The 26,430-nt window shown below is 37.1% G+C and overlaps 1 protein-coding gene across 1 annotated transcript in view; it reads right to left on the bottom strand.

Moving 5' to 3' along the window:
- The window catches only part of LOC149204281 (histone-lysine N-methyltransferase ASHH2-like), a 276,549-nt gene extending 265,082 nt beyond the window's left edge, over positions 1 to 11,467 (bottom strand). The window contains exons 1-2 of the mRNA XM_089394677.1: positions 11,273 to 11,467; positions 11,079 to 11,158 (exon numbers count right to left, since the gene is read on the bottom strand). Of these exons, the coding sequence (XP_089250803.1) occupies positions 11,079 to 11,158; positions 11,273 to 11,315 (123 nt within the window). The 5' untranslated portion in view covers positions 11,316 to 11,467. The remainder of the gene's footprint in view (positions 1 to 11,078; positions 11,159 to 11,272) is intronic.
- Positions 11,468 to 26,430: the final 14,963 nt, after the last annotated feature.

The following is a 26,430-nucleotide window of genomic DNA, read 5'->3' as shown; positions in this document are numbered from 1 at the left end:
GTCAGTCGAGGAATGATGTCTTTGTGACTGACCCTCTTCTGTTCTGAAATAAAGAAGCCAGCAAAGCAAGTTTCGGCGGGATGACTCACGATGTTAATTGCACTAATAGATGGAGTTCTCCCTAGTTGAGAGGGAGTGTTAAATTTGGACAACTAGGTCCAAACTCCATGTTCTGATGCTCAGATTAAGAGGCTAATATTTTTGTTGGATTCCTCTTTCTGAGAGGTGTAAAATCCATATAAAAATAGTCTTAATCCGATGAGCAGAACTTATATTTTGAATTTATTATTCTTAATAAATTATATGTGCAAAGGTCAGCCAGTTTTGTAATGTAGGCTCACATGCCCAACAGATGTGTCACACACCCTCATTGATGGATATATATATACAGGAAAAGTTGGAGAAACTCACATCTTCCTCTCTCATCCTAAAAAGTACGAGCTACCTGGAGGACGAATTTCAGCCACACGTGGGAAGGACGAAGAGGATTTTTCTGCTGCTAGGGTTTCTGCTGCTAGGGTTTCGCAGAAGTTTGACCAGCGTTGACTTTGGTCAACGCTTGGTCCAAACAAGCTGAAAACTTGTGGGAGGTTCGATTTTTGAAGGCCATACTACCTGGCACAAAAATCGAGGTCAAAGGGTTGACCGTTTTGCTGCTGCGTTGACTTTTAGCTTGTTGCCCCTGCGTTGACTTTTCAGGACAGCGTTGACTTTTGTAGAACTGACTTGGGTTGACTCATCTACTGGTTGGAGGGTTGTTGTGACACATGCTGGGCTAGCTGACCAAAGGAGACTTTGCTGGTTGAAGCATCCTGTTGACCGCCGAAACAAACACATACATTTTTCTTGTTTCTGATTTGTCTTCTGTAAGATCTGCTTATATGTTCTATCTGCATTTTGCTTATCTACTTGTATGATTGCTGTGAGAAAAGTGAAATTGCTGTTAGCATAGAACATCTACAAAACTTTACACTTTGGAAATAAATGACTAAGTGGGTCTTTATTAAAGTGGGGTGAATTAACAGCCCTAGATCTCAATCTATTTCAGCCATTGGATTTATGGATCACCCAAAAGTCACTTAGGGTTGGATTAAAGGAGAAAAAGGAGGAAAAGGTCATTCATTCTTTCATGAGCAGATTGGGAGAAGGAGAGCAAGAGAGCAAGGGAGATTTCTGGACAGGGAGGAGAAGGAGGCAGCAGCTTGGCACACATTCCAAGGCAGCATTCCAACAAGTCCGTACAACTGAGTTAGCATACAGTGAAAGGCAGATTTTTGGGCACGATTTTCAAGGAGGTCGTACAGCAGTTTGTACAGAAATCGAGCAGCATAAATCTGAGTTTGCTGGCAAGATTTTCAAGGAGGCCGTACAGCAACTTTTGGCACAGAAATCGAGGAAATCGTACAGCAGAATTTCTAGCAGCTTGCACGATTTTCTAGGCAAGCCATACAGCAAAATTTAAGGCTGAAAATTGGCACAGAAATTGAGGACGTACATCATTTATTACTGTTCAGATTTTTTTGTTTGCAAGTTTTTCCAGTTGGCTGTGAGGCACGAAAAACAAGATAAGTTGTAAAAGTTTACTTGCTAATTTTTTTGCTGAATATTTCTCTCTGTAAAAAGCATTTTCCAGAAATAAGAAAGAGCTCTTGAACTGGTTTTCCCCAAGAGTTGTAGGGGGTTTTTCCAGGGTCACCTTGACCAAAAATCACTGTGTTTAAATGAGTTAAATGGTTGTTTGTATGTGATGATTTTTATATTTCTGCATTTTCCAGCATTCTATAAAATTTCCAGAATTTGTGTTTTCAGCAAAATTTATTTTTCAGTTGTTAAATGTATGGATATGGGAAAGGGCATTTAACTATTTTGGAGAAATAAGGTGAAACTGAAAACTGAAGTGGGAAATGAGAAATTTTTACATAAATTAGGGCAGTGAACACCGGTCAAACGAGAGGTCATATCACCTCGATTTTCGTGCCAAAAATTGCAGCCTGCCTAGGAGAGGCAACCACACCCAATCCGCACTTTTGGATGGTCAATGCTTGGTCAACACTGGTCAAAGATATGACCTACTGTCCTAGTGTCCTTTCTGCGTCTTCCTTGCCCTAGAACGTCTTCCTTTCAGCCACACGTGTGAGAGAGAGAGAGGCTCCTTTTATGCTTAGGGGAGAGAGAGAGAAGATGAGTGAATGAATTGTCCAAATGAGGAGGAGGCTCCTTGTATTTTTATGCAAACGTTGAGTGTGAATAGACGTGATTGTTGGGCTTCTGAGCCTACATAAGTTTGCTGGCCGACCTTGACAACTTGTCCATAATCAAAATAAATTCATATCTCCATAAATATATATCGGAATCGGATGATCTTTAAATCAATCCTACACCTCTCAATGAGAGGAATCTAGGAAAAATATCAGAAGCCATAAATAAGGTGATCCACATGGAGTTTGGCCCTAGTTGCCAATTTTAACAGTCTTTCTCCTTAGCCTTGCTTTGTAACTTTACATTGAGCTAAATCCCTAACCCTAATCTCGAAACTTATTGACGGCCGAGATAAAATATCGCCTCACTTGATATCAACAATTGAGATTAAAACATGATCACTAACGAAAATTGCTTTACTTTTCCTAAATTTCTTTAGCTCAATAGCCAACATAATTAAATGTGTTTTTCCTAAGTTAGACTTAGGCTACGTTACTATAGCGACTTGCTCACACTTGAGCAAGTATGTGAACAAGTGTCCTAATGACACTTTGGGCGACTTTTGCTCGCCTAGAGACTTAGGCATTTACAAAAGTACCTACCCGAGCTACAAACATCAACATCTGAGTCTTTGAACCATAGGATACTGGATGTCCACGGTGATTAAGATCAATGCAAATGGCATGATGAGAAGTATTTGTCTCAACATTGAATCATTGTTGTAAAATTGGGAGAGCCAGCACTAGAGCAAAGCAAAGAGCATCTTTCAACTGAAATGCTCAGTCTGCTTGGGATTAAATGGCAATAATGCCAAACAAATTCTTGGTAGAAATTTCATGCCTCCTTTAAAAGTCTTGAGACCTAAGGTGTGGTCCAAGTAGGCCATTGCTTTAATACACTAAAATTTTCAGGACTTGTAATAACTTTTGTTGCATCAATAACAAAGCCCAAAAATTATACAAATGATTCTCCAAAGAAGGATCTTCCTCTTGGCCAATAGCTTATAATGGGGGAAAGAAGTCCAAGACTGTACAGACATGCTGCAAATGCTCTACCGAAGTCCAAGACTGTAGAGTTGCTTTGAAGTCATCCCAACTACTTATTGGAGCCTAGTTTGTTGTTGCTAGGGTCTATGTACATGCCAACCACTAGGTTAGGCAATCCTCTTCCATGTCATAAAGTAAGCCTAGAAACTACAAAGCCAAGAACCCAACTTGTGCCCATTTAGTGCTTGGTCAAACTTTGGGACAAGTATCTATTGTCCACCTTAAAGGACCAATGAAATTAGGTATAACCAAAGGGATGGTGTTTGCTTGAGATGGTAGTGATTGTTGTTGGTTCTACTGTGATGTCATTATCAGTTCCTCAAACATCGTCACCATGCATTATGTTATTTTGGCCAAAAACCCGTTTTGTTGCTATTGCCCAGTAGTAAGTTGTACATCCTTATGAAATCATTGGATAGCAAGTTGCTCAATCAAGAGTTGGCTCTACAGTTTTCTTGCTCTTGCAGTTGTTTATTAAATTTTCTTGAAACTCTGCACACTACTTAGATGAATTACTGAAAACAAGGCAACTAAAAACTGAAACCAAATTTACTTTCATCGAGATCCAAAATTTCTTAACAATCTATAAGCAATGGAAAAACACTAGAGATAAAAACACATGCACACAAAATTGACACGCCTATTTTACCCAAGAAACCGAAAAGGGAAAACCTCCTTTCTTTGTTGTGGTATTTTATTGATTGTTTTGAGAAAATGGATCTATTACAATTCACGTTGCAACTACAGCTAGCAACCTGTCAATGAGAAAGCATTAGGCTTCTCCTTGCTAATCTCAGCTTCTACAATTGATCGTGGCCTACCTTGATCACTACTTGATCTCAATCCTGCACACAATTGTTCCACTGTTGAATAGCCTTGACCTGCTCTCGAATCCTGATCCTCTTGTTCCTATTTCCTTGCACACTTGAGGCCCCTAAATCCTTGTGCACAAGCTCCTATTTCCTTGCGCACTTGAGGCCCCTATTTCCTAGTGCAAAAGCTCCTATTTACCTACACAGTTGAGGCCCCTATTTCCTAGCGCACAAGCTCCTAAATTCTAGCGCACAATTGTTCCACAATTATGCACACTCCACACACAAAGAATGATCTATGAATTTGTGCCTTCATCCTTCTCTTTATAGATAGAATTTGAACCATGCAAGGAGGCCTAGTTCGATTAGCAATTCACTCAAGTTTCCTTCAGTTGTGATTGTGAGTTATCTGAGAACTCAACTTGTTATCTCTCCAATCTTAACTCATTCTGTTATGAATATAATTCATAACAATTAAATAAATAAAATAAATATAAATATTAAATAGTCAAATATTAGTTAGGTTAAAGAGTCATTAAGTTAAGTGAAAAGGCATGTCTAAAAGACAAGCCCATTCACAAAAGGTCACCTATTGACGTATAAAAGCAGGACTTCATTGTAAACATCTTATATCATCTTATACAATTTTATATATATAATAATAAGTTTTTTTTTTAAATACATGTGTGTATTTTTACATTCTAGCCTACAAGCTATCAGTTTTATTGCTTCAACATAGTTTTTTATGCTTCAGTGGTATCAAAGCCATGGCACACGATATAATCATGCGGGCCTTTGAACGTAGTTCGTCGCACAATGTGCCATTACATTAACATCTTGATTACATTGAACAATTTAGTATTCAAGAAGCATTTCAACGATTAGAAAAATAAATTGCAGAGTTAAAGAATGTCAAAAGGAAATCAATAATAAAGAAGAAGATTTAGATCAAAATGATGATAATGATGAAGAAATAGAAGATGATGATAAAGAAAAAGAAATTGAAGATAATGACGGTGATGGAAGTCTTTCCATTATGACAGGAACCTTGGACTGAGTGGATGATGAAATTGTAACACAATTTTTGAAGCAGAAGGACAGAGATGAATCCATGGAAAAACAGAGGTTCCAGTCGAAATCTCCTCCTATTCAATTTGGAGGCGGGAATCCACAAAGTCATAACAGTCATGTTCCAGTTCTTGGGCAGAAGCAGGACGTCTACGGCTCAGCTGTACCTTCTTCCAGCAGGCTTCCTAATTCAAATTCCACTCCATCTCAAGACGGTAAAAGCTTTGTCAAACTTTTTGTGGGATTTGTTCCTAGAAATGTAACTAAAGATGATATATGGCCAATGTCTCATGGAGAATGTTCCATAATTCTAGGAACAGCTAATGCTACTCAGGTTTTAAAAAACACTGAAGGGGGTCATCTAGTGTTCTTGGAAATTGGAAAGAAATCACTATTTGGATCTTCAATGCAATCATCTACATTATTCGGAACACCATTGTCTTCCCCTTCAAATTTCGGAACACCGTTGTCTTCCCCTTCAAATTTCGGAACCTCGTCGTCTCAAAGCTCGGCACCATCGTCTACGCCTACGTTCTCATTCGGCGATGGCTCCACTTTTCAACCTAAATCCATTGCTCCCTCATTCACTAACTTTTCTTTAGGTTCGTCCTCGGCCCCAGCACCTTCATTTTCATTCGGTACCTCTGCATCTTCGGTACCTGCTTCTTCCTCGGCTTCAGCCCCCAGTTTCCTGTTTGGCACCGCTGCTTTGACTTTGGCCACGTCTTCTTTCGCTTTTAGCAACCCGGCATCATCCGCGGGTTTCCCATTCGGTACCCCGACGTCCTCTGCAACAACCCCATCTTTTAGTACTCCCGCTACTTCGAGCCCCAGTTTATCCTTCGATACGCACGCTGCATCGTCGACTGATCTGGGGGCCTGTCACGAATCCGTCAAATGGTCAATGAGGCAGCATGACCATTGAAGGCGTCGATTCGGTGAGTAAGGTGGGGTATAAAATCGAATTTATATTAACGTAAAAACAAAAATATGTATATATATGGTATAGTATTACGGAAAAATATATATATATATATATATATATATATATATATATATATATATATATATATATATATATATATTTTAGAGTTTCAAAATAAATAAATAAAACTATATATATATATATATATATATATGGTATAGCATTACGGAAAAATATATATATACTTTAGAGTTTCAAAATAAAATAAAATAAAAATTAGAGTAATTAAACAAAAAAAAATAGAGTTTAAAAAAAAAAATATATATATATATATATAGAATTTAAAAGAAAACAGGAAAAAACAATATAGAGAAACAAAACAAAACAAAACCAAAATAAAAATAAATAAATAAACAAAAAAAAACCTTTGGACTCAAAATAGAGTTGTTAGCAAATTATAAATGTTGAGCCACCACTGACAGAGACTTTCCGCCTTTCATATGCCAAGACGACAACCACAAAGACGATTACCAGCAATATAGCTTTGAGGACAAAGCTTCTAAAGGAAGGGGCTATGTTATGAATATAATTCATAACAATTAAATAAGTAAAATAAATATAAATATTAAACAAATATTAGTTAGGTTAAATAGTCATTAAGTTAAGTGAAAAGGCATGTCTAAAAGACATGCCCATTCACGAAAGGTCACCTGTTGAGGTATAAAAGCAGGGTCTCATTGTAAACATCTTTAGACATGCCCAGTCACGAAAGGTCACCTGTTGAGGTATAAAAGCAGGGCCTGATTGTAAACATCTTATATCATCTTATACAATATTATATATATAATAATAAATTATTATTTTAAATACCTGTGTGTATTTTTACATTCTCGCATACAAGCTATCAGTTTTATTGCTTGAGCATAGTTTTTTATGCTTCACATTCTTTTTCCAATCAACACTGAAGTCTTAACTCATTCTACCTGAACTTGTCATTGCCACCTTGACTATAGTCTTTGTCTAACTGAAGAAGACTCCCACTTAACTGAAGCTTTAACACTACGCATGAAAACTTGATGACCATTCCAGTAAACTAGAAATCAACTCATTGTAACCGAAGTCTATCTCAGGGACTTGCATTCATGCTAAAGAAAGACTAATTCAAGGTCTTCACTGGCTACGGCACAAACCAAAAGACCTTCCATCGCTACATAATCAACATTGTTTATAAAAGCAATTGAACAATACCAAAGTCTTGAATACAATTCACCATTCATCTAGCCCTAGAAGAAGTGAAATTGCAAGTAGAGATCAAGCCAAGGCCTCTCAAGCACAAAAAATGAAGTGTTAGTGATGTTGCACCTTAAATCATTGGTATTATCGCTCTAATATACACTAAAATTTTCTGCACAAAAAATTGTTTTGCTACTCTACAAGAACTTGTAGCGGATGGAATAGCATAACTAACTTGCGATATTGCAACTCCTAAAGAGATGGATACTGCATCAGTAGTAAAATTGCTTAAAATTGCAAAAAAGATGATAGATAAGCTTGAGTGATCACTGATAAGGTATTATCTATGTGTCATCTTGAAAAGAGGAGCGAGGAGTGTCAACGAGTAGTAGATCATTCAAACAACCTCACCCAAGGGGACTCGACTCAGGGATTTCCCAGCATGCAACTAGCCAAATGCCCAACAACATTGGTAACAAGTTACAACCAATTTAACTATCTACCTTAGTTTTACCAATATAAGAGTAGTGTTCATCCCTAGACAGTAGATCTAGAAGACATTGATTCATACACCTAAAAGTTAAAGCAATGGTCTAACATATCTACTCTTGCAAGGAAAACCAGGATAACTCCCAAGGCTAGTCCAAAGATGCACAATTCCTTGGACAATTCACGTGAAGGCTTCCAAATGCCAACAAGAGCTAGTGCAACTCAAACAACCCTTTTCATTTCATAGATAGCCCCAAGGGACTACCAATCAAGATAATCGTTGGCGCTAAATAGATTTTATTATATTATATTAAGTTAATTAGATGGCCCCTCCATTAATAGAAATTTCCCCTCATGCATTGGTGGAGAGGGTTTTTGATGTCAAGATGTCTCATTCTCCCCAAGATGCATCCTCATCCATCAAAGCTCTTTCACTTGATGTTACACAAATGATATTATCCTCGATTGGGAAACAAGATGAAAGGAACTTTGAAGCTTCAAGAAAATTGTCACATTAAGGATCAATCCATCTTATGCTAATTTTTGGGGGATTTGTGTATTAATAAGACTCTCAAATTGAAATTTGATTATGACTCCAAGAATATTTTTTATTATGCCTCAAAGCATTATCATATTGATATCTTTGATTGTGACTCCAAGAAGCAATGGAATTATGATTAAAATGGATTAATTTAACCATTAAATGGTTAAATCAACCTCAATATGTGTGCACAAACATTAATGCTCAAATAAAACCATAGTCCAACCTCCCAATAGTCACCAACTGATTAAATCAATATGAACATGTGTGCCAATGAGGGGGTGAGCTTCAACAACTACCATATCATGAAAATAAGTTGATCTTCTAGCAAAGGCAACCACGATAAAAGCACAATGACAAAATAGAAGCTCCACCTAGGTTTGAACCTAGGGGACACAACCAAAGGACTATAAGAGAATCAATAACTCATCAAACCTTAGAGAAAGGCTCAATCACCAAAGATGGCATGTAATACCAATATAAGAGTTGTGTTCATCCCTAGATAGTAGATCTAGAAGACATTGATTCATAGACCTAAAAGTTAAAGCAATGTTCTAACATATCTACTCTTGCAAGGAAAACCAGTATAACTCCCAAGGCTAGTCCAGAGACGCACAATTCCTTGGACAATTCACATGAAGGCTTCCAAATGCCAACGAGAGCTAGTGCAACTCAAACAACCCTTTTCATTTCATAGATAGCCCCGGGGGACTACCAATCAAGATAATCGTTGGGGCTGAATAGATTTTATTATATTATATTAAGTTAATTAGATGGCCCCTCCATTAATAGAAATTTCCCCTCATGCATTGGTGGAGAGGGTTGTTGATGTCAAGATGTCTCATTCTCCCCAAGATGCATCCTCATCTATCAAAGCTCTTTCACTTGATGTTACACAAATGATATTATCCTCGATTGGGAAAACAAGATGAAAGGAACTTTGAAGCTTCAAGAAAATTGTCGCATTAAGGATCAATCCATCTTATGCTAATTTTGGGGGGATTTGTGTATTAATAAGACTCTCAAATTGAAATTTGATTATGACTCCAAGAATATTTTTTATTATGCCTCAAAGCATTATCATATTGATATCTTTGATTGTGACTCCAAGAAGCATTGGAATTATGATTAAAATGGGTTAATTTAACCATTAAATGGTTAAATCAACCTCAATATGTGTGCACAAACACTAATGCTCAAATAAACCCATAGTCCAGACTCCCAATAGTCACCAACTGATTAAATCAATATGAAAACGTGTACCAATGAGGGGGGTGAGCTCCAACAACTACCATACCATGAAAATTAGGTGTATCTTCTAGCAGAGACAACCACGATAAAAGCACAATGACAAAATAGAAGCTCCACCTAGGTTTGAACCTAGGGAACACAACCAAAGGACTATAAGAGAATCAATACCTCATCAAGGCTCGATCACCAAAGATGGCATGTAATACCTCCTCCCCACCTCCTCCCCCCACCACATCTCAAACTTAAGAAAAAATACATCAATGTAAGTACTAACATCATCAAACACATTCCACCTAGGTGATGTCTAGCAATTGTTGCGTCAAGCCATATCACCCACGGAAGTCCCACCAAGGGAATGTGCACTACCACAACACATCCTCCAACCACATCAACATCATAAGAGAAGGGGGCAATAGAAAATGCTAACCCATCCAATCATCAAATATGTCCCCACCACAGGTCCATCACAAGAGAACCATGTAAAACACCCCTCCTAGTGCCAGCCAACTTCATTATACAAAGTCACTAGGAAACTCCAACAATTTCATGAAACATCTACGTACTAACACAAGCCCCTAACCCTCTAGGGGGCTAGAACCATCATCCATTAACAAGATGTAGCACATACAAGATAACCAAGTACACCTAAGACCACACCATAATGGGAGAGCATGCTCCAAGGTACCAACAAATATGTAGCAACAAGGCAAGCACATGTGAAAAGACCACCAAGCCAGCAAGCACAATCATCCAACAAGGGAGAAGTAAGACTCCCCCAACAAAAGACCTCTATCAAATGATCCAATGCAATGAAGAGAAAGGGCACCATGAAGATGTCTCACCCCAAGTCCATCCAATGCTTAGAGCTACCAGCTGCAAATCCCGCCAATGTGATGAAAATCAGGGTGGAACCTCATACAATATGAGGTGCAACATGCTGTTCAGTGTTCACAATGATATTACTGAAACGTGAAAACTTATGCCCCACCCTAGATCATAATTTAATGCCCACAGCTTAGCACTGATTTATTTTTAATATCCTACCTAGCTAATGCCAACAGATTTATTAATAACAAGCAACTTTGGTAGAGCATTTCCCTGATGCCACAATCTTACTACATGCATCAAAGACAACATCTCGGTTAAAAATACTGGACAATGAGCCATTCACATAAACAGAAGCTTATTTTTTACAACGCCTAGTGATTTTTCACCACTAATCTGCCAACACAATCTCTTTATAGACAACATAAATGAACCACATAAAACTGTGTGTATGTATGTGTTGTATAAAGTGTAACTGGTAAGCCCTCGTAGTAAATGCTTACAAATGTTGAAACTTAGAAGCCACTTTAACAGTGATTATATGGGCATTTATTTCCTGTTTTTTTGTTCCAGGTACCCTTATCCACTTAGAACCTATCTGGAAATAATTTAGGCATACATCAATGTTAAGAACTCAAGAAACTAGAACTGATTGTACATGCCAAATAAATGAATAAAAAGATGCCAACCTGATCAATGATTGGAGTTTTACGGCTGCGATGTACATAGACGTTACACTTAATAACTGTCCAATGTGCTTGTTGAGAATCTGTAAAACAACAAAATCAGATGAGACTCCAACCATTCAAGCCAAGGAAAGTAAAATAAGTATGAACAAAATTAATCCTTCAATGAACTAATGGCAATGTCCTCTACAAACTACCTTGTGCCTGCATGGATGCAAGATTGTTTGATCCTATGGGCATTCCATTTGAATCCCCTTCTTCGCAAGAAACATCTGATATATTTAATTCTGCATTGATCTCAGCATTTGACTCTTCTTGTCGTATAGAACAATCAGCAAATTCTCTATTGGGATTACCCTGGCAAGAACTTGAACCATAAAACGTCCAGTAGGTCAATCATTTCCTTAGCACATGAAACAAACATGTCATCATCCATCAACTGCATTGGAAAAAGAACTACCACTGTATTTAAGTTAATAGAAAAATCAAGAATGTAGAAAGCAGGAGTATTGAAAGGACCCAAAAGATAGCACAACAAACACAGAATGGTCAAAAATGTGTCAATCAAGTCATTGACCTAAGAAGTTCCAACATATGTCCCACTAAAAGCACATTGAAGTTTTGAACCATGAAAAAACTCCAGTGGCATCATCTCCCATTACAATCACCACAACAAAGGCTTATCTGTATAAATAAGGAACTGCATGGATACCCAATTTCTCTTGAGATCCACGTATGGCATTAATTTAGCTGTTAACAACCCATGATCAAGCAAGGATAGGAAGTTAATTCATTTGAAATTTTCAAATATACAGTTAAAGCCCAAAACAAATCACAGAAATGGGTTGAGGTGTTTTAACTTGATAGAGTAGTGTTATTTAGGAGATTACATAAATTGTAGGAAGTATTTTAAGGCATTTTCTTACCACTGAAAGGAACCTGGAAATTGATGAAAGTTGGGTTCGATGGCAGTGGAGCCTGCACTGGTCACTGGAACATTCAGTATAGTAGACCTCACATAGGAGACCATAAAGACAAGGACATTGGAAGATGATATATGTGTTGATCAAGAACTGGATGAAGAAGAAGAGATGGCATCTAGGTAGCTAAGGCTGACATAGATTTGAGGATGCATACATCCCAGGAGAAATGATCACAATATATTGGATGATCACCAGAGAGATGTTCAGGTGGCCAATTTTGTCTACACATAATGATGCAGCTGCATGTTGAGGTCTTCAGATTGTATCAACAAAGCTTAGACTAGTGACCATGAATATTGTAGCCTTTTCCCTACTATGGAAAATATTTATATACTATATATACCTGCAGTTTCCTTGCTGTATCCGGATCCTGGCTTTTAAAAAATCTGGCGGATCTGTATCCGAATCCGCATACGGATCCGTATCCGTATCCGAATCCTGATAACTTGGTAAAAACACAAGGGAGATCTCTTCAAGAGTTTTCTACTGGAAAAGAAACATTTCACTAAGGAGAACAGCAATGCATCTCTGCTCCTCGTACTGGATGAAAATCTTCAAGGAACCATTAAACTCTCTGCCCAAGCAATGAAACCAATTGCAGTTTTCGTAATAGATAGGGCATCAAAAACAAAATGGTCTAATTCAGATTCCCTCATCAATAGTCTACACGTGCAATGCTCCCTATAGAAACGCTGACCTGTCTCTATACATAGCTGAAGAGAATAAATACAAAGTTGAGTTTCTCAGGCTATAAGGTATAGTTGCACTCCCATATATTTTCGAGTGCAAATGAGGACGTCCTTGAAGTGCATGTAGCTGTGGTAGTAGCGATGAGTGAAATGGACACACTATTAGCAATATAGGAGAACTCAGACAAGTGATTAAGAAAAAATGGGCACACTATAGCAATATAGGAGAACTCAGAAAAGTGAATAAGAAAAAAGGAGTGTACAAGTAGAAGAGAGAATTGTCAGAATTGTACACATATGGTACACTCTTGAATCTTGATTGTATCATCTCTACATAGAGGTAAAAATTATTGGAGAGTGATCAAGTTTAACCAAGTCTCCTAGGGTTACAATAAAAAATATTTGTCATCGCATGTGACCAAACCCCTTATGAAGTATGTATTTTGATAGCTCTGTTGACAATCTAAATATTTGTACAACTTAGAAATAAAGAATTGTAAGACAGAATACAGATACAGTCAGTCGACAGTTTACCTTGAAGTTTATCGTAAAGTTTAGAAACCTTGGCGAATCTTACTTGTCAATAATATGCAAATTGTAAATTTTTTGGTCTTATTTTTGTAGAAATATTTAGATTTCCAATGACTTTATATTAGTCGAAATAATATTTTGGCAATTTTAAGGTAAAATAACGGTGTACTATAAAATTTGGGCGAATCATTTTAGAAAAGAATGAAAATTGGCAAATCGTATTTTTGAAAAAGCATGGAAAATTAGCCCACCTGCAAATATTAGCCCCTAAAATTTTCCTTGCTTATTCATGTGAAAAAAAGGGAGTGCCAAGCCATGTATGAATATGGGCTTCCAAATATAATATTAGGAAAAAGATCTAAACTTGTAATTTACTTTGTCAGAAAAGAAAGCAATATTGATGCTTGGGATCTTGGGGGTCGCTTTGTTTCAGTGGACAGTGCCACCAGGGCTTCAAAGAATATACCTTTCAAATTGTCCATATTTCTGCAAACAATGCAGCAAAGCTCTTGACAAATTTGGCTATCACAAAGGAGGCAAGAACTCAGAAGAATAGATTCTCCTTGATATCCAACAACATAGAGACTGGCACAATAAACTCAAGAGAAAAAAAATGTAATCTTTCAAATGAATTCAAGCTTTTCCAGTCCATACTTTATCAATATAACTAAATGGTATATTTTTTAACTTTTATCCACTCCTTGATTGATTGGATTTTTAAAGTCCTTCAGAGCTTGTGAACTTATTTATTTAGGGTAGCCATCAACCCATACCAAATAAACAAGCTTTAATAACCCACCATACGGTGGGGGGGACTCTGTCCAAAATATTACAGGAAGGGATGATTTGGTGACAATGTGATGCAAGAAGAGTTTAAAGATTGGTCATTCTAAGGAGTACTTTGACCATAATATGTCCAAGTATGGTTGTGCAAAATTGGTCGATGTGCCAGAGGTGTGGAAAAGTGCAATAAAATCAGTACAGTTAGCACATTGCCATGATCAACCCCTAATGTAGACAAGAGTGACAAACAATGTCGTGTCGCAGATGCACTAAAATTTATAGTTCACAATCTTGCTGCAAAACCATTGAGCGGGCAGAATTTGGACATACTAATATTCAGTCGTGCAACCTGGCACGTTGAACTTGACACAGACATCTGTAGACAAAAATAATGCAGGCACGTGGATTGCTGAAGATTAATAATGTTCATATTCTTGTTGCACATTTTACTCTGTTAACATGACTTCATAGATGATTTTGCTGCCCCGTCCATCACACCAAATATTTTTGTGCTGTTTGTCTCATTATTGTTGAGTGTATGAGTTGCACCATATTTGTAACTTGTCTTCTGGTTATGCATGAGTTTGCTACCTACCCTGACAAGATTGAGAAAAAAGCATTGTTTTGCACATAGATGCCGGGGATTCGTAAACAGTTTATGGTAACAACACACTCTCAAACAAAGAAGAAAGAAAACAATTTGCAAAGAAGAATTGGAAACTCGAAGGAGGAATTGGCATGGGAAACTTAGATGGAAAAATGACCAATATCACTCAAATGTTGCAGTCATGAGAACCACCATCACATAACTACAGACAGGTATCTTGTTGAGTTTTATGCTTTAATACTACAATACTAGGAGTCAAAATTTTAATGAAGTTACTTTAATATGTAATAAGATTTGCATTATTTTAACTGACCAAATAGATTAAGTGTGAGCAAACGACCTCATTAAGTGGGTAGATATGATAATGGAGTAATCAATAACTAGAGAAAAGGATAAACACATGAACTGAGAGAGACAACGATAACTTGTAAACCAGAAACACAGATAAACTAATAACTACAGAAAATGATAAATCAATAGTACTGAGGTGAATTGGGACAATGGCATGAAACCTCGTATAAGTTTTACGTTTCTCGTAGGTTGGTTGGCACGAAACAAATATTGAAAATAAGAGGATTGATCAAGGTATCTACAGAATTGACTTGGTTACAGGCAACTATGAAGGACCCCTTTCGAAAATATCAAACTGGGGCAATTCAAATTATACTTCTGAGATGACTTAGTAGTATGCCAATTTGAGATCTAGTTTGAAGTATATTGCACAATGTACTTGTTCTAAAAACTTCTGACCTCCAAGAAATTTATATACTTTCTCCTTACTAACCCAACCCCTCTCTCGCATGCAACCTAGAACCTCAAATAGTTGCCCAGGATTGCACAATATCTGCACCATGGAGCAGCTAAATTTAGTAGCAGCTAGCTATGTACACATTGAAAATGTGCAGAGGTGATTGCCTCACATCATAGGAGAAGGAGCATCTTCAAAAAGGAGTGCACAAACAAATTAGATACATTAAGGAGGTACTCAAGCACAACTGAAGATAATGGGGAACGGGACAAAACCAGGTTTCAAAACAGAAAGAAAACAAAAGTGACCCTCTAACTCCCTCTCCCTCTCTCTCACATACACATACAATCATGAAAGCACATACACATTGTACAACTATCTTAAAAATAACTACAATATTTTCAAGAAAGAAAATGAAAATTACCATTTACAGTCGGTTTCATCAATATCATCTGCAAGCTCCCCAGGTATGCATCGCCACTTTTGACATTCATCACACAGTGCCCATCCCACTTTTGGTTGTTCACACTGCCCCTCTATGTTCTCATCACAATTCCTAACTGCACTTGTAATCATGTTTGCTCCTTCCTCATTGACACCACTTGAAATGTCCTCTCTGACTACGTCATTGTTGCAACCTACCACTCTTTGTCTCTCTAAAGCTTTGTTTTCTAACAAAAGATTCTCTGTGACGTCTTGACTGAAATTTGAAAGTTTATGTTTTGGCTCACGATTCATTTGCACACTTGAGGAGTTGTGCACCATCTTCATAGGTGAGGCAGCATCAGTAGAAGAATCAGATTGACCTTTTATTCCATCCAAGTCCCCTATGTCTTCTTTCTGTTGTTCTGTTCTAAAAGAGTTGGTATCATTGTTACTTGACAAGCTACATAAACCTTCACCTGGTTTATTATTATTCCTTAAAGAATTCTCCAAACCTTTTTGCACACACTCACTTTTAACATATGATATTTTTTTATCACCAATATTGTTCTTCTGTCGAACAATTTTCCTCTTCCTCTCACGTATACTGCTCATCAATTCAGTTTTTTGGTTTCCTCCACTGATATTTTTGACATTTTTCCTTGCTTGGTTTTTACCATGTAGCAGCATACTTTCCAATCCCTCAGTTTCAAATGATACATGTTGAACAGTCTTCTCTTCAACAAATATTGTTGCATCTTTGCCCTCAAATTCATTTGGCTCAAGACTAGCCTTTCTCTCTGTTTGACCTGAGAGCAAACCCTCGCTAACAAATAACTGACCACTGTCATCTGCATCTAAAAGCCTTCTTTGGCTTTGTAAATTTGATTTCCTCCGTTGCATATAGGTACTCTTCTCTGCTTTCTTCCATTTACTTTTCCTCATTTTTTTCACAGCAATTTCATCCTGAAGCATATTTGCACTTCCTACTGTAACTTTTGCAACATCTAGAGCATCTGGAAACTCTGATTTCCCTTTGAATTTCCCTTTTCTCTTTGCTTTCCTTTTCCCTAATTCTTGTTGTCCAAATATTCCAGTAGGATCGACATGTGAGGTTGCTGAAATCATATCATGCAATTCATTGTCCCTGTATTCAGTTCTGCTGGTATCTAAAGTCTCCATGCTCATCCTTGATTTTGAAAATTGATCTAAATGCATCTCTGCTGTCCTTGTTTCTGGATGAAGCGTTCTTGTTTCAGACTGTTCCTCAAATTTCAAAATCTCCATATTCAATTTATTGGATCCATCTTTAATATCAATTAACCCCCTTCCATATTGAAAACCTTTCTGGCTTTGGAGCTTCCTACATGAAACAAAACTGCTTTGGGTTTCTAACAGCCCCATTTCCAGATTAATGTCACACTTCTCAATCTTGGGCACATCAGCACACTCGTTGCTTCTACTTTCTTCAAGTGGCTTTGTCCCCGTGTCAATTAAATTTCCATGCATGTCCTGCATGGTGATTGCAACCTGATCTTCGTGACTGGCATCATTCTCATTTTCATGAACCCTGTAATCAAAATTATTTTTATCACTGAATCCTTTAGGAGATGTCTCTGTTTTAATTGCTTTACTGATATGGCATTTACTTTCATCCATGCACATTGTCGAATCACTTGAATGTCGATCAGCTGCATTTTCCTCTTCTAGTTTTCCAAGTGATTTTTGAACATCAAGGGGCAAGTAACATGTCGATTGATCAACAGGAGATTGATCTCTCTAGATTTCCAGACACTCATGCTCCTCTTCAATGTTCTTTTGATTTGTGGTTCCTCCTCCAGAACCAACATCTCCATTGAGGCACTACTGCTCCCCTCCCTGAAAATTTAAACTGTGATATTCAAATCCACTGGATGCTACAACAGACTCTAGTTCATGTGAAACATCTTTATTATGCTTGCATTTCATCTTTTCCGTAAAATTTCTACAGCTACCAGCCGTAGGAAATTTTACCTGCTCTAGTTGCCCAGTGTCAAAAAGCTTCCCAGATTGCAGCCTTCTTAAAGCAGTCTCTCTTTTTCTCCCTCCCCAACTCTGGAGTACCTCAGTTTCAATGTTTGTTCTGTCTAATTCAGTATTTAAAGAAGATGGCTCAGATTTCAGAGTCTTTCCTTTCTTCTCTGGGCCTTCCTTCAAGTTTTCAAGGTCACCCCATATGGTGGACCTCACAGTCTTACATATTGTACTGCGCTTTCCAGTCATCTTATTTGCAAAAATTGAATTGCTTTTATCAAACAATGAATCTTGAACTATCGGTTTCTTATATATCTTTCCATGACCTCTGCTTCTAGTGCTTCGACCACTAATTTCCCCATCAATGTTTTTATTTGACAAAATGAGGGTAAATGCACAGTCTGTGTTAGTAGCTTCTGAAGGTGATTGATATTTTAGACCACCCTCGTTACTGCCATCCGTTTGCAGTTCTGTAGAAGGCACTAAACTACTGGAATAGGTTGATTCGTCAATGACACCAGCTTCTGAACACGTTGACGAAGAAAGCCCTTCAGATTTATTTGTATTCAGCGGATCAGCTCCACCAACACTTGAGGGTACAGTTTCTTCTAAATTTGGAGAACCAGAATTTTTCGGGACACGTTTTTTTGAGCTATTGGGCTTTTTCCGAATGAATGATTTACAAACAATTGGTTTAACACATGTTTCTAATGGGGTTTGTGCCAAAATCGCATCCTCCTGATTCATCGTTGTTTCCCCTTCTGTTTCCAAAGAACAGTCAATTTTTCCAGATATATCAGAACAGAGTTGTCTCTCTGGTTTTTCAGCCACCACTTCTAAATCCTTGCTAGTTCCTTTAAGAACAGGCAAGGTGCTTCCTGCATAGAATGCATCGCTTTTTCTAGCAATCTCATATGAGCAGTCCTTATCAGATCCCTTATCCTCTCTTGCATTCTCTTTCGGGCATTCTTTTTGAATCTCATAATCCTCACTACATGCCGCATCGCATAACTGTTCCTCTCTGGCATTCTTATTCGAGTTTTCCTGCGCAATTCCATCCTCTCTCGCCCCAGATTGCGGGAACAAAGAGACTGGGTTCTGCTCATACCCATACATATTAGGCACAAATTTGACAGCCTGCCCAACATCGACACCAATGCCAGGCCGGGCATCAAAAGAGGAACTGATTCTAAAAGGATCTACATAGCGCTCGAACATGTCGGAAGCTTGCCTGGTGTGGATTAATACTGGGTACTCGCCATCTGAATAATAGTCGTAAGGAATCACAGCCTCCGATTGCGCCCTCAATCGGCTAGAATCAACTTCACGGTCACATTCACCTCCATGGTTGACTTGCCGAACGCCTAAAACATCCTGCGCACTTTCTCTCCTCGTAAGTAAAGATGCCCCCATACAATTCTCCAATTGATGGCCATTAAAACTCGTTAACAACAAAACTTCAGAGTCTGAAACAGGGGGTCTCAGCCACTCCGGAAACCCTGCATTTCCAACGTCCTCCATTTCCCCCTTTTGTCACCTCACAAAGCAAGTGCAACGGTGAAGTCGGTTTATACCCTACTTCACATCCAAATAATTCTCTGCGATTTTCAAGACGACAAAACCCTAGAAATGGCTGCAGCAGCTTCAGTTACAGGGCGGATCATGACACTGGAGCTCCAACATAGAAACCCTTGCCCATATCATTCATTTTTAGTGCGAGAAAACAAACGACGGAGAAATGGTTTGAATTTTCACAGTACCTGAACAATAAGCCTGATCCGCCATTTCTCCACCTGCATCGCCTCGCTCATGTGGACTGGGTTTAAATCCGATGCATTCCTCCTGGATAAATTTATCAAATTATACATCTAGCTTCATCTAGTATAATTCACCGTTTGCCGTAGCAAATCCCACTTATGCTTAATTCACCGTTTGCAAAGCCCACTTACGCTTATGATTACGAAGAAGCTTTATCTCATCTTAAATTTATTATAATATTTTTTATAAATAAATCATAGTTGGTGGTACAGTTAGCGCGCTTTTTTCTTTGTCTATGCATTGACTCATTTTCATATTTCAACCACGTGGCGGATGTATAAAAAAAATATTTTAAAGTTTTAAAAATTATTTTAAAATGTTAGTTTAAAATGTTAAATCAATAAAATGTATATATTTATTTATTTTTTATTGTAATTGAAAATCTACATTATATAGTAATATTTCATATGTAGATTCTCTGTTCATGAAGATTTAATGGAGCCTCAAGGTTTGATGCATTCATGTGTTGTCCAATTGATGTTGTTTGATCATACTCTTAATTTCCTCTAATGGGGTGGTGATTCCGATTGGAAAGGCCTATCTTTTAAATTCAACTATATCATGTTGAAAGAATTAAAATTGAGCAAATGGTTCAGGATTTTTAGTCAAAGGTTACATATGAAAAGGAGAATTCTTATATGGAAATAATTTGTTAGAAATTTTATGAGATTAAGAAGGTGGTTCAAAGATGGGTTGAAGTTAAAAAGATGAGCAATATTAAAGAATTACATGAGATTAATCTAAATCTTGCAGCGATAGTTAATCTAATTGTTTCAAGTTTCTTCTTTGATGATTCGAAACACTTGGCTCTAGAAATTTGAAGAGAGAAAGTGGTTAATATTACAGTAGCAAAAAGAGGAATGGAGGCTTAAAAGTCGTGCCATTTGGATTGCACGAGGGATAAAAATACCAAATTTTTTCACAATTTTACCTTTCACATGAGGTGAGAAAATACAAATTGGGATGTGGAGGAAGAAGAAGGTAGGAATATTTCCTCATCGAAAGACCTATATAAGGAGGCGATCCGTTATTTCGAGAATCATTGTCGTGTCAGGGATGGGGTGGACATCAATAATCAATTGAAAGTCATACAAGCATATCCAAGAATGTTCAATGAGGGGGATAATGTGAATATTCGATGGGAAATCACATTCAATGAATTGGAATTTGTTTTAAAATCATTTGTTAGGGACAAAAGACCCGACCCAAATGGGTGGCCCGTGGAATTATTTCTCCATTTTACGGATCTCCTGGGCTTGAATCTGTTTCTACTTGCTGATGAATCAAGAACCTCGTGTAAGATTTTTAGTGCTCTAACTCCACCTTTATAGCTTTGATTTCTAAAGTATCAAAGGTAAAATATTTTATGGATCATAGGCCTATTTACTTATGCAATGTTGTTTATAAAATGATGTTGAAAATTATTGCTATGAGGTTGAAAGATACCATGTCTAAATATATTACACCTCAAGCAATTTGGTTTTTTAAAACAACGACAAATATAGGATGTTGTGGCTATTGCACAAGAACGTATGCACTCCATCAAGGTCAGAAAGAAGAATGCATTGTTATTGAAATTAGACCTAATCAAAGCATATCATTGTGTTGGTTGGTGCTTTCTTCGGTTGGTCCTTCACAAGATTGGTCTATTTATGGAGGTTGTTAATTGGATTATGGCTTGTATCACCTTGTAAACTTTGTTGTCTTATGGGGTGCCTTCTAGTTTTTTCAAGGCTTATACGGGGTTGAGGTAGGGTTGTTCTCCTTTCCCTCTTTTATTCTTGTTGGTTATTAATGGGATGAGCAGAATGATTTTTGAGGCACATCAACAGGGATCTTTTTCGTGTTTTCAAATCACCATAAACATTTCCATTACACACTTAATATTTTTGGATGTTGTTTTGATTCTTGGGAAGACTTTTGTGGTGGAATGAAAGAATTTACATTAGATAATTTGCATATTTGCTCATGCTTATGGCCTTTATACGAGTAAAACAAAATCTATGTTTATTGAAGCGTCTCCAGAGCTGAACATTGTCTTGGAAATTGACAATATATTTGCTATTGAGGTGGTCTCATTGGATTCAAGATTCAAATACCTTGGTTTCCACCTAAAACCAAATATATATGGTATTAGATATTGGAGTTGGTTGATTGAAATTTTTTATCGTAGATTGTCAACTTGGTCCCGTTGACACTTGGGGGCAGGTTGATTATAACACACACCCTCCTAATCCTCACCATAACACTGATTAAGAGGAGGGATTATTATGTTGACCCAACATCCAAGGTGTCGTTATGGAAATGGGGTATAAAAATTTTGATATTTTCAAATAACTTAAAACCTTAGTTAGACATCATCGTTACGTTCATCTCATAAAGACGAATCCAGTGATATAAAACTTTGCCTCAATCCTATGTTTGGATCAAGAGATGTACCCATTACAATCCCGACAAATTAGATGGCACCACATCATTGTCCTAGCCACATGGCAACCATGTGGCTATAACCCTGGCTAATCTCGTAGCACCATACGATAGATTGTTAATGGTTGTCAACTTGTTCACGGTTTCGGTCCTTATCGACTATATATATATATATATATATATATATATATATAGATATAATGAAAGGTTGTTAGCTAACAGAAACCTTCTCCGTCTCTCAGGTCCATTACCCTAACCTGTTCCGTTTGCACACTCACGAATTAATCTGGGGACAGTGTTCCAAGATGAGGTGCTCTCTCTCTCTCTCTCTCTCTCTCTCTCTCTCTCTCTCTCTCTCTCTCTCTCTCTCTCTCCCCCCAAAGGTTGTCAACTAACATAAACGTTCTCTGTCTCCTGGATCTGTTACCTCGCACCAACTCATTTACCTCTTGTTGTTGAATTGTCGGGGGTTGACCTCCAGGCTTACGTGTTCCGACAAGTCCACGCCTCCGCAATACTGACTCCTCTCATTAGCTCACAATTCTCGATCTACACCTTGTTCCTCGTGCCTTCTCACAAAAATCCATAACATCGCTTACGTAGGCCTGCACCTACCACATCACTCTGGTTGATTTTCCCCGAATCTTTCATTCGCACACCTCTCATTTAAACTTTGGGATGGAAATCTTGGATCACGTCGCCTTGGGTCCACCTCTACCACACCATCCCGACTGAAACTCCCGGTATGCCTTTGTCTTTCCTTCAGGGTGGACCTTCTAAGGTCAAGCCTCCATTATCCTCAACTATAATTTTTTTAAGGCATAAGTATATCCTGGGAATTATGAGAACAATTTTGTGTTGATAGTCATTTCACTAGAAAATGGTGATTTACTGAAGATTTTGCTACATGTAAACAACCTATTATTAATATAAAAGACTACTGTTTTTTTTATTATTCTGAAAAATGAAAAACGAGGAGTGATAGAGGTGGAGAGTTTGGATCTCAAACACATTATAATAATTAAAATTGGGATTTTTTTCTATATCATCCTAGATTCATCTTAACTCTAGATCTACCAAGCCTTTAGGGAGATCAAATTTCTTGAGGTGTAAACATATTTTATAATGGAAAAGGATTTAATTCCTCTAGACGCTTAGTAAATTCGAAGTTAAGATAAATCTACGTTGGTTTATACACACACACACACTTCAAATGGGGACGAGTCCCACCTTCCCCACTAAATCCCATACCAATCTACTATTATGTTATATCACCAATCCATAGGTGAGATGAAAGAAATCTGAAGAAAGCGCAAGTTGGGCTTTCTTTAGTCAATTCGTAATTTGTGAGACAAAATGATAGGTTTATTTCAAATTAAGTTGTTCTATTAGCAATAGCAAGTCCTCCACTCCCTTAAATAAAGCCAAAAATCAATAAGGAAGGAGAAGGATCATTCACAAACTATCTGCGACAAGTCTATTGGGAGCTAGTAGCCGTAGGAACAACACACCACTACTACTGAGATAACACACATGTTGGTTGCTTTCCTATGCTCTTACTTCTTCTTTCCAATAATAAAGAACATGTTGCCTTTGAGACATCATCGTACAGGAAATCTTGTGATCTAGGTCCTCCCCTAAAAGTACTAATAATTCATGCACAGATAAGAGAAGCATGAGAATCATGGGTTGGTTGGAGTCCAAAACCCACCAATGGTAGATTGACTATTTTACCTCAATTTTACTTTAATTATTTATTTTATTTTATTTTTCTTATTTTTTATTTTTTAATTTTTATGTAATTTGACTGAGTCAAAATGTTTACATAAAAAAAAAATATCGAACATGACATGCAACAACTCTTCCATGCTAGGTTGGAGAGCCACTCTCTATGCAACAATTCAAAATTATCTACGAATGTATAAGTATAAAGTTTCTAGTAACTTTTTAACAAAAACAAAAATTACGTTTGGCTACCAGTGTAATTTTTGAATTTTTCTTTTGAGAAGTCCTTCTTGTCCTCTTTGTCATTCTCCTCCTCTATTGGCATGTTGATGTGTGGGAGCTTGAAGAAACCTCCATTTAGCCAACCCACATTTTTCATAAAGGCCCTCTTGCGCTTTCGAGCATGATGGTATTCTAGTTCTTTAATTAATCAAACATTTTTTTTTTTTTGTTATTAACCACCAAGTACCTTTTTGTTAATTTGACTTCGTGATTCACCAAGAAGTCAGTCTCTTTGTTGTTATGTCTTAGAATATGTAAGGCTTCACATTGTTCAGATTTATGAAGCAAGCTACTTGTTCATGCAAGGAGAGTCTTCAATTTCAATTATCAACAAAGGAGCCTTTTGTAAATAAGAGATGAGGAAATAAGAGTCTCATATTAAAATTAACTTGGTGGCTTTCAATGATAATGCTTGGAGTAGGCATTGATAAAGGCTATGGGATTTTGCTTGATTTCTTGAGGTTGAACCCAAACCCCAAGAATAGAAAAAATATATTTTTCCTTAGGAGTGATATATTACCCCCTACTTCTGCCACCCTTAAATTCCATATTTCAATTGAATTAGCACAACCATATAAATCAAAACACATGCTTCATGATACATGTCACGTTATAAATATTAAAAAAATAATAAAAATTAACTAAATTATAATTTTATTTTAAATTGTTGTTATTATTAACAAGCCTAGATCCATCTTAACTCTGGATCTACCAAGCGCCGAGAGGGATCAAATCTATTTTCAGTCTAAAAGAGGTTTGCATCTCAAGAGTTTTGATCCCTCTCATTGCTTAGTAGATGAGGAGTTAAGATGGATCTAGGCTAGTTTAATTATTAATTATAATTATGAATATACTTATTATTTTTATTCTCTTTTTTTTAAATGTAATTTGACTGAGTCAAAATGTTAGGCATGAAATTATATTACAACATCTCTACCATACTGAATTAGAGAGCACCTCTCGGTAAAAAAAATATATATATGAATTAAACACATATACATTTTTAAAAACATGTAAAAAGATTTTTAACCATAAGGATTCACTTCATTTTATCATGCAAAATCTTAATTTGTAAATAGATTTGATACAATATCATGGATTATTAATACCACATATCATATGAACATAAATTATGGTTTTTTGAGCATGTGATATTAATAAGTCATGTCATTGGCCCATAGTATTATAACTAGTGGAGCCATGTAAATTAATTAGTTGATAAACATCGATAAGTGTCAATCCATGATGTCAATTGGGTTTATGTCACGTGGTTGGGTAGACTATTTGTTATCTCCCCCATCGAGGTTCAATTCCCGAGTGACATGATGATGATAAATATTGTTGTTATGGCTACATGCCTATGAATATTATTGTATATGCCCTCTCTCTAGCTCCTAGGCCGAGAGAGAGGATGATTTCCCTCGGAAAAAAAACAACATTCCATGATAAGCATCAAAACACTTATTTTGGGATACTTCTCAAATTACCAAAATTTTAAAAAATCATAAAAAATAACTAATTTATAACTTTAATCTATATAATTATGGGATAGTCTAACTAATAGATGAAATGATGCAAAATTGTGATTCTTTTGTTGTTTAAGATATGTTTTTGAATACACTTAATTGTGGGGAGTGTTTCACGTAGTTTAACTAAATTGGTTGTGTCCTGGGTCTCTCTACTGGATTGTGAAGGCAAAATCCTCCTCAACCCTATTCATGATAGTGTAACTACCTTCTTTTTCTTATTTTGGATCTCCATGCTGGTTTGGGAAGATAAAATTCTCATCAAAATTGTTTGTGGTAAAGCAATTATCTTCTTTGGTGCGTCGTGATCCTCTCTATCGGTTTGGAAAGCCATGATTCTCCTTCATCTCGATAGAGGCAATGCAATTGGCTTCGGGTTATGCTTCCACAAGAGTCTCCACAGGAAGCCCAATCCGCCTCATGCTCTCAAGTATCTTTTAGTCTTTTAAGAGAAATTTTCCTTTGCCGTTTGTAGTTTTCTTCAATCTTGCTCTCAATATAGCTTATAGTCTTTTTGGAAGAAGTTTCCCTTCCCATTTGGGTAATCTCTTCTCTATTTGTTGTATAACCAGTGACCTGTGCTCTCTGGCTCTTGTCCCGCTCCTCTATGTGTTTTTAAGTTGCTTCTACTTGACTCTCTTGGTGTTCCCTCAAACACTGGTTTTTTTAGCCTTCCCTTATTGCCTTTACATTGGCCCTTGGACTCGTCTGCTCTTTGTCCTCACTAGAACTTGGCTTCCACTCCTCGGTAATTGTCCAATGTCATCCAGGAAAGGACCTCCAACAGTCATAGGTGGCAG

The sequence above is a fragment of the Pinus tabuliformis genome, chromosome 1_2 (genome assembly GCF_031772625.1).
Source record: "Pinus tabuliformis cultivar Carrire ecotype Pingquan chromosome 1_2, CPIR1, whole genome shotgun sequence".
Taxonomy (NCBI): Eukaryota; Viridiplantae; Streptophyta; class Pinopsida; order Pinales; family Pinaceae; genus Pinus; species Pinus tabuliformis.
The sequence above is the reverse complement of the archived record's forward strand: the minus strand, read 5'-3'. Positions and strand labels throughout refer to the sequence as shown.